Genomic DNA, 10,135 nt, shown 5'->3' on the forward strand with positions numbered 1-10,135 from the left:
CATGTGTCTTTGTAGTAGAATAATTTATAATCCTTTGGGTATATACCCAGTAGTGGGATGGCTGGGTCATATGGTATTTCTAGTTCTAGATCCTTGAGGAATCGCCACACTGTTTTCCATAATGGTTGAACTAGTTTACAATCCCACCAACAGTGTAAAAGTGTTCCTATTTCTCCACATCCTCTGCAGCACCTGTTGTTTCCTGACTTTTTAATGATTGCCATTCTAACTGGTGTGAGATGGTATCTCATTATGGTTTTGATTTGCATTTCTCTGATGGCCAGTGATGATGAGCATTTTTTCATGTGTCTGTTGGCTGCATGAATGTCTTCTTTGTCTCCGTTTTTTATTGATTGTGTTATGTAGCCTCTATAAGCATCCAAAAGAGTCACTGATGGATGTTATTCCAAGTTGATGTGTCTTAAACGATGCTTTATGCTTAAAAAAAAAAGCTATTTGGGCAAGTGTCATATAAGATACTTATAATAAGATGAATATAAGGCACTTATTTTTTTGGAAGGAAAACATGTAGGAGGGTAGGGGAGACACCCTATTTTCAGGAACTTACAGTAGTTACAAAGTAGACCTTGAGTAGTAGAGAAGAAGATAGGAGAAAAAGAGCTAGGATAAGATATGAACAAAATAGAATCAAGAAGCTTCAGAAATACAGAGACTTAACCAATATTTCTTGGATTTCTATTATTAGGTGAAAAATTAGACTTTCAAGAGTTAGAACTGAATCCGATGTTACATAATGGCAACAGGTGACTTAAAAAGAAGCTTACGGAACCTAGAACAGGTGCTCCGCTTGCTAAATTATCCTGAAGAGGTGGACTGTGTAGGGTAAGCTATAATATCAAACTTAATTGTATTCTTCTTGCTAGTGATTTGAGATAATATTTAACATGGGGACTACCTAAGAAAATCAGATTTTACCTGGATCCTATTTAAATCTGCCTTGAAATGATTAAAATATTTGAGAAAGCAAGGAATTATAGGAGTTTATTTCTAAGTATGAACAAATAAAGAATTCCAACTTAAAAGATTTAAAACTGTTTAGAAGCACAGTGTTTATCTGTATAAGGTATAATCTCTGTACAACTTTTAAACTCATAGAAGTATAATAGATTTCATTAATTGTATAATCTACCACTCTCTCACATTCAGTTGGATGATATTTCTTACAGTTAAATACATCCAGAATAAGAAGAGATTGTTGCCATTTCTTGTCAGTCTTTTCTTGTCATTTATTTGTTTATTCTTTTATGGAGGAAAAATTTTATACATTTAAGGCAAGTGTTCCTTTCATACGGAATATTCTAGTTAGTAGATTTTTTTGTGTATGGCAACCTGAAGATTGCTCTAAAGCTCTCCCATTTAACAGACCCCACTTTGAACCTTTTACTTTAGCTCCCATTTTGCAACTATGACTTAACGTTTTTAGAATATGGCAACATACATTTTCCTATATTCATGCCTATCTAATATGGTACTGCAGTCATTCTGTATCCCTTCACACTTCTGTTTCTTCATAACACTTACCCTTAACCTTTTATCATTGATTAATTGATGGATTGGTTAAATGTTTCCCTTCAGCTTACGAGAATGTAAGCTGAAGTCTTGGACTTTGATTTTTGTTTTCACTGTTGAATCCTCCCATCTAGAATTATGCATGGCACATATTAGGAGTTGATTAGACATTTATTGAATGAATGAGTGTCCAGGGACAAGTCCAAGTTAGATGTTCAAGAGTAAAGTGAAACATGGTTAAACCAACTACTAAGTAGAATCCTTCAGTAATGGGCTTTACATATAAGAATGGATATCCATATAAGAATGGATATTCTAATTACTCTTGAGGTTACACTAGGGAGAGGTAGGGGCTGTCAAGAGAAGGCTGAAAGTGAAAGGATAGAGAGGAGAGTAAGGAGAAAGTTAGGTCTAATTGCTGTTACTATAGGCATTATATGTGAGTGGCAGAAGATATGAAACAGATGTAATCTACGTATGTAAGAATCATCTTGATTCCTCAAAACATGAAAATCCTGACCATCCAGAACTTGCAGGGGTTTAACCAGTTTGAGTAGCCAAGATTTCCCCTTGCCACTTTAAGCATCAACATTTTAAAAGACATTTTAAACAGGAATAATTCTAAAATATACCAATATTATCTTGTATTCTAAATACAGTGTTTAAACATTTAATTTTCTTATTACCCAAAAGCATCCTTAAGAACAATAATTTTTAGATTATTATATAACATACTGAAATCTGCAGGGTCTGTTGAGATTTGGAATGCTACTTGCTTCTTCCACGGAGACACTCAGATTGCTAGTCTCCCTGCCACACACATCTAAGTACACACACAACACCCCCCTCATTTTGATTCTTTTTTCTACTTTTTCACATTTGTAATGTTTTCTGGCCATTTGCTGTTTTTTGTGTTGGTATGCCAGTTTCTAATATCTGTTTTTCTTACTGTTTCTAATATGCTAAGTCCTTAGGAACTAGACAACCAAGGTTGTTGAAATTGTTTAACATAAGAAGTGTTAAATGTGGGCCTGGCTGTCATCTATGTATAGTTTGCATAAAATGGACAGATTTTGCTGTTCAAAGGTATTTTTTTTTCAATTCCTGTTTTTGGACTGTGTTTCAGATAGACAAGGTTGCCAGAGCAGTTTTCTGATTGGGTGAAATATTATAGTATTTTAAAGAAACATAAAAGAAGCAACTCATATTTGTCCAGAAAAACAAAATGCAGTGTTATAATCATGTATTTGTTCTCTTTCTTACTAAAAATTTGGGTGGAGATGGGGATATTTATGTGAACATCTTGAGTTATTTGGAAAACATTTATGTTTTATATAAGTACAAAATACGACAATTGAAGAAATGTAACTGGCAAATTGAACAAATATCTCCTGTGCTTTGTTGTGGGAAATTTGGTGAAGGTACTTCACATTGAGAAAATAAGAAGACAGGAAACACTACCAGACAGATAGTGACACAGCAGATACTGAGTAGCCTGGGAGTCTTTCTCGGAGAGATTAGTATAGATCAGAAAGTTGACAGCTTCATGGGAAGCTTGAGATTTGATGAATGATGCATAAAAAATAAATAACAATTGGATAAGCAAAGAAGAGTGGGATACCTTTCTAGACTGGAGGAATTAGCATAGGTAATAATGTAAGATTTAGAATGCGCAGTAAGTGAAAAGTAATAAAAACTGTGGCTCAGCCAAGCCACAGTTCATGCTTTTTCCCACCCCATCTTCCTCATCTGTAACTTAGAATTCATAATCTTTACCTTTGGAAGTTTGTGGTAGAGAGCAAAGGAGGTAATAGAACAAGGAGGTAATAGAACAAGTGTTTGCAAAACCATAAAGTGTACTTCAATATTGTAAGATGGTACATTACTTTTATTAGTAGTAGAAAATGGAGTTGATCACATAAGACTAAGCTATGGAAAATCAATGATAAATAGTTGGTACTAGAGACCTATAGTAAGTTTTTTGAGCAGATGAACAGTGGTATTTCATAGTACTCTGGTTGGACTGGTTTAGAATGGGGAATGGAATCTAGAAGGTCTCATGTATCACCTAATTATTATAGCTGTAGTGTTAAGTTTTAAATTATTATAAACATTTCTAGTATTTTCTTGATTATGCAACTTTGTGGAATTATGCTTATTAAATGCTTACTAAGAACATTTTTCTTTTTTTCCTAACAGTTTGATAAAGGGAGATCCAGCAGCATCTTTGCCCATCATCAGCTATTCTTTTACCTCATACTCACCTTATGTAACAGAACTTATAATGGAATCCAATGTAGAGCTCATAGCAAAAAATGACTTGCGCTTTATAGATGCTGTCTATAAGGTATTTTGAGTTTATGAAACAATAATTATTGAATGATTTTAAAAAATTAATGTTTTAGTCATAACTTCTTAAATATATGCAGCATATACAGTTGACAGGATATTTTCATTTGTATTTATCTCATTTAAATGTAGTCCCTATTGAAATCAAAATAAAATTCATGTTTGCTTTTTGAATGTTATCTATTCTAATAAATACAGCAACTGTTAATTATTTGTTGTTGGCTATTGCTTGCCCTTTTTAATCAAATTTTAGTAAAATTTGGTATACTGGCAGAAATTAGGGAATAATGTAATTATATTCAATAAAATGTATAGTTTTTTAGAATTATATGTTAATTTAGTTGTTTGTAAGAAGGAACTATTACTGACATATTCTTTTTTTTTTTAACCAATATATTCTTTGAGGTCTGAGAGCATGTCTTATATTGTATCTACCCTAGTATTTATACTTGTACTATGTGTATATTGAATTTCATCTTGTATTTAATTTTTTTAAAACCCTGCTTTTATCATTAATTTTTGCTTTAGTACTGTGGTTTGTAATAAAGTTAGTTTTTTAATGGTAAAACCCACTTATCAAATGTAGTCTTTTTTTTTTTTTTTTTTTTTTGAGACGGAGTCTTGCTCTGTTGCCAAGCCGGAGTACAGTGTCATGATCTAGGCTCACTGCAAGCTCCGCCTCCTGGGTTCAAGCAATTCCTCTGCCTCAGCCTCCTGAGTAGCTGTGACTACAGGTGTGCACCGCCACGCCTGGCTAATTTTTTGTACTTTAGTAAAGACTGGGTTTCACCATGTTGGCCAGGATGGTCTCAATTTCCTGTCCTTGTGCTCTGCCCACCGTGGCCTCCCAAAGTGCTGGGATTACAGGCGTGAGCCACCGCACCCAACCTCAAATAGTCTGTTAAAAGAAGCAGAGTTGCAGTCAATGAAATGGGAGCTTTTATATATAGTCTCTGTTTAATCTTTCTCTTTCTTGCTTTTCATCCCAGAAAACATCCATGGAAGCTAAGAGTCACTTTTAAGAAATTCTAGAGCTCCACAGAGTAGATTTAGGAAACTACTGATCTAGTGTTTTTTTTTTTTTCATTTTACAAATGAAAAATTGAGACCAAAAGGCCTACTGACTTATCCAGAAATCACATAGTGGAAGAGTTATAAACAAATAGAACTATAGTTTCTGATTCTGGTGTGGTCTTCTAGTGAACTAAGGAGTTTTTCTAATGTCTATGAAGATATTTAAACTTTTTGATGATTGACTATATTTTTCCATCTCTGTGGACAGCCATCTGTTCTCCAGCATATACTTTGCTACCTGTTTTCCACCTGATACCTGTCTTACCGGATCGTGACTTACACCAGCCCTATAAATTACTTTAGTACTCTTTAGTTAATGGCTTGGTTTTCCTTGTCCTCTCAAAGGTGGCCATTATTCCCCTGACCAGGTGGGCATTATCATTTGGAATTTTAGAAATAAATTGCTCCCAGTTATTACAAGAGTCTGTTTCCTCTGCAGCTCCTTCGTGATCAATTTAATTATAAACCAATTTTGACAAAAAAGCAGTTTATTCAATGTGGGTTTGCAGAATGGAAAATCCAAATTGTTTGTGATATTTTGAATTGTGTGATGAAAAAGCACAAGGAATTAAGTAGTCTTCAGAAGGTAATTTTATGAATAGATTTTAATGCTAATGTATGATATTAATAGATGGCTCAGTATTTTAATGTATAAAATCAGTACCCTAGACAGTAGATTATTTCATAGTATAATTACCATATTATTCAAAGATTTGAGTAACCTTATAAAGCTTGATGTTTATTTTAAATACTACTCTCTTGTTTTATACAGTTGTGACTGGGAACTCCTAGTGTTAAACTAATAGTTCAAACATAATGCATTTTCATTATTTCTTAGTTTCTAAAAGTCATGTAGTCTCATTATAGTCTCATTATTTGTCAGTTATATTTCATATATGAAAATTTAAATGTTAATGGAATTTTAATACATAAGTATGCTTTCACACAAAATTTGTTATTTTGACTAATACCTTTTTTTTTCAGATTCCATCACAGCAAAGAAAGAAAATCAGTTCTGGCAAGTCAGAACCTTCTTTGAGCAATGAGAAAATATCTGCAGAGGCTATTGGCGTTGATATCAGTGGCAGGTTTATGACTTCAGGAAAGGTATGCAACCACAGAGAAAATATCATATTGTTTAAGAGTTATCTAATTAATCCAATGTACAGTTTTCACTTTTCTGATTGGCACCTGATGAAACATTCTAGTTAGATATTGGAGTGTAGGGAGTTTTAACAGTGCATGCATTGAGATTTGATGAATGATGCATAAAAAGTAAATAACAATTGGATAAGCAAAGAAGAGTGGGATACCTTTCTAGACTGGAGGAATTAGCATAGGTAATAATGTAAGATTTAGAATGCTCAGTAAGTGAAAAGTAATAAAAACTGTGGCTCAGCCAAGCCACAGTTCATGCTTTTTCCCACCCCATCTTCCTCATCTGTAACTTAGAATTCATAATCTTTACCTTTGGAAGTTTGTGGTAGAGAGCAAAGGAGGTAATAGAACAAGGAGGTAATAGAACAAGTGTTTGCAAAACCATAAAGTGCCATATGTTTTTGGGCAGTATTCTTAAAGTTACAACAGTAGGATAGAAATATGAAATTAAATAGGTGTTCTCTTTGTATTTCTAATTTCTAATTCTGCCTGATTTCCTAAACAGAAGAGTAGTGATTTAGGAAGATTATCTTATGCAGTTGTCTACATTTGCTCTTAATTTTGTTCTGGTCTTCCTAAAACATGGGAACATATGAAGAGCCTACTTTAGCAGTAGTGATAGCTTATAATGATTCATTTATGTACATTATATTTCTGTAACCAAGTATGCATTATCCAATGATTGATAGTCCCTACACGTATTAACTGGTTTTCAGTTAATATTTTGAATATTTTCTCTTTCTTGAAAGATAATTTTTCTGCCACTATCTGCTTTGAGCAGCTGTGGCAAATTGAGCATTTAGAGCTCCAGCATTTCTATCACTAAGGGAGATTTAAGCTGAAATATTATTTTATAATATATTTTCAGCTGTCTTCCATCTGGAGAAAACTCTGATTGAATGATAGAATATCAGATGAATTATCAATGGTGTAATTAAGTAAAGGATGTGAATACTTTCTGACTAAAGTATAATCTAGAGTATTATTTCTGCCCTAATCCAAAACAGATGAGTTATGTAAACAGAATCTATTTTAAAAATTTATACATGGGCCTGGCGCAGTAGCTCACTCCTGTAATCCCAGCACTTTGGGAGGCCAAGGCGAGTGGATCACCTAAGGTCAGGAGTTCGAGACCAGCCTGGCCAACATGGCGAAACCCCGTTTCCACTAAAATTACAAAAATTAGCTGGGCGTGGTGATAGGTGCCTGTAAGCCCAGCTACGCAAGAGGCTGAGGCAGGAGAATCACTTGAACCCTGAAGGGGGAGGTTCCAGTGAGCCAAGATCATACCACTACAGTCCAGCCTGGGTGACAGAGTGAGACTCTATCTCAAAAAAATATATATTTATTCCTTTGTACCTTAAAAAACTGAAATTTTGTTATAAGAAAAGGTTCTTATGCCACTTCTTTTTAATGTGCCTGTTTTGCTCTAGGTAATGAGGACAATATAAAGAATGATACCGAGCTGCGATTTTTGAATAAGTACATGTAGTTTTTGTACACTTGCATCTCTAACTCGTCTAACTCTTGTTAGTTTTATTTATTATTTTCTAACTGTTAAATGACATATCTTGTATTCTTCCCCAACTAGAAGGAACATATATAAACAGGGATTTTTTTATACTGATTTTTTGTACCTTCATTTTGCTTAGCACAGGATTAGGTACACTGTAAGCACTTATTAAATATTAGTTGATAGAATGTACTTTTCAATCTTCTATTTCAATATGAGAGTTGAGGGGACAGTCTAAATTGTCCTAGCCAAGAAAAATGTAAACTTCAAAACATTAGACTTATTTGTAATTTTCTTAAAGCACAGTTTTCTTTATCTATTAAAATTTATATCAGATCTTTATCAGAAATTCGAATAAGTATTAAAAGTTCTCAGATTTAGAAAAGAGTCTACAAGTACATTTCTTTGTTTACAAGCAAAAGTTGAGTCAATATTAAAGCAAATTGTCTCCTATCCCAGTGCCTTATATAGTATGCTGTTTGTGTTTCTGAGTCACATATGTTTTTATACTGTGTATGCAAACTGTAGAATAGGAAGCAGGTAGAGGATTTCCAGGTAAATGCATAGCGTGACCTAATGCTTTTTTTGTCAGGACTTTTTCGTTGTCATTATTAGGTTTGAATTGTTAGCTGAAGGTCTAATAAACTGCAGTTTGTTTAATAGAAAAATTGTAATGAGCCCTACTCACAGAGCCAGGCTCTATTTTGATTATTTGAAGTGAATTATTCAGCAATCTTTTTTAAAAATAACTTTTTATTATGGAACATTTCAAACATTTACAAACGTACCCATCATCCAGTTTCAACAGTTTGTCAACTCTTTGCTCATCTTGTTTTGTCTTTATTTTAAAACAAATCTCAGACATAATTTAATAAATATTTCAATGCTTGTCCTAAAATGTAAGAATTGTTTTAAAAGTCATAACCCCAATTTTATCATCACATAAATTACTGGTAATACTAGTAATGGTAATATTTTGATATATACATTATATGTGATAATTTAAACTTTTTTTATTCTGTAACTATTGATGTTCCTTTTGGAAAATTACTGTGTGTATGTTTAAAATAATTGTAGGAAGATCTTCTCAGCCCAAGAGCTTCTTAAGCTGATAAGCGACTTCAGCAAAGTCTCGAGATACAAAATCAATGTGCAAAAATTGCTAGCATTCTTATACACCAACAACAGTCAAGCTGAGAACCAAATCACAAGCAAATTCCCATTCAAAATTGCCAGAAAAAGAATAAAATACCTAGGAATCTAGCTAACAAGGGAGGCAAAAGATCACTACAAGAAAAACTACAAACCATTGCTCAGAGAAATCAGAGATGACACAAACAAATGGAAAAACATTCCATGCTCATGGATGGGAAGAATCAATATTGTTAAAATGACCATACTGCCCAAAGCAATGTATAGATTCAATGCTGCTCCCCTTAAACTACCATTGACATTCTTCAGAGAACTACAGAAAACTACTTTAAAATTTATATGAAACCAAAAAAGACCCAAATAGCAAAGGCAATCCTAACGAGAAAGAACAAAGGTAGAGGGATCATGCTACCCAACTTCAAACTATACTACAGGGCTACAGTAACCAAAACCTCATGGTACTAGTACCAGAACAGACACATAGACAAATGGAAGATAATAGACAACCCAGAAATAAGACCACACACCTGCAACTATCTGATCTTCAACAAACCTGATGAAGCAATGGTGAAAGGATTCCCTAGTCAGTAAATGGTGCTGTGATAACTGGGTGGCCATATGCAGAAGATTGAAACTAGACCCTTTCCTTACACCATATACAAGAATCAACTCAAGATGAATTAAAGACTTAAATGTAAAACCCAAAACTATAAACCCTGGAAGACAACCTAGGCAATACCATTCAGGACATAGGCGTGGGCAATGATTTCATGACAAAGACGCCAAAGGCAATTCCAACAAAAGCAAAAATTGCCAAATGGGATCTAATTGAACTAAAGAGCTTCTACACTGCAAAAGAAACTATCAGCAAAGTAAACAGACACCCTCCAGAGTGGGAGAAAATTTTTGCAAACTTTTCTGACAAAGGCCTAATATCTGGCATATGTAAAGAACTTAAACAAATTTACAAGAAAAAAAACAATCTAATTAAAAAGTGGACAAAGGATATGAACATCTACTTTTCAAAAGAAGGCATACATGCAGCCAATAATCATATGAAAAAAAACACAGCATCATTGATCATTAGAAAAATGCAAATCATAACCACAATGAGATAGCATCTCATGCTTCTCAGAATGACTATTATTAAAAAGTCAAGGGGGGGCGGAGCAACATGGCCGAATAGGAACAGCTCCAGTCTCCAACTCCCAGCGCGCGCGACACAGAAGACCGGTGATTTCTGCATTTTCAACTGAGGTACTGGGGTCATCACACTGGGGAGTGCCGGACAATCGGTGCTGGTCAGCTGCTGCAGCCGGACCAGCAAGAGCTGAAGTAGGGTGTGGCATTGCCTCACCT

At 34.2% G+C, this 10,135-nt stretch overlaps 1 protein-coding gene across 1 annotated transcript in view; it reads left to right on the forward strand.

Annotated features, from left to right (window-relative positions):
* The window catches only part of LOC108517841 (centrosomal protein of 44 kDa), a gene marked incomplete at its 3' end in the record, with an annotated part of 19,738 nt that extends 13,678 nt beyond the window's left edge, over positions 1–6,060 (forward strand). The window contains exons 2-5 of the mRNA XM_017855954.1: positions 707–843; positions 3,730–3,877; positions 5,393–5,539; positions 5,938–6,060. Of these exons, the coding sequence (XP_017711443.1) occupies positions 755–843; positions 3,730–3,877; positions 5,393–5,539; positions 5,938–6,060 (507 nt within the window). The remainder of the gene's footprint in view (positions 1–706; positions 844–3,729; positions 3,878–5,392; positions 5,540–5,937) is intronic.
* Positions 6,061–10,135: the final 4,075 nt, after the last annotated feature.

Source organism: Rhinopithecus bieti, unplaced genomic scaffold (assembly GCF_001698545.2).
Source record: "Rhinopithecus bieti isolate Rb0 unplaced genomic scaffold, ASM169854v2 scaffold_41779, whole genome shotgun sequence".
Lineage (NCBI taxonomy): Eukaryota > Metazoa > Chordata > Mammalia > Primates > Cercopithecidae > Rhinopithecus > Rhinopithecus bieti.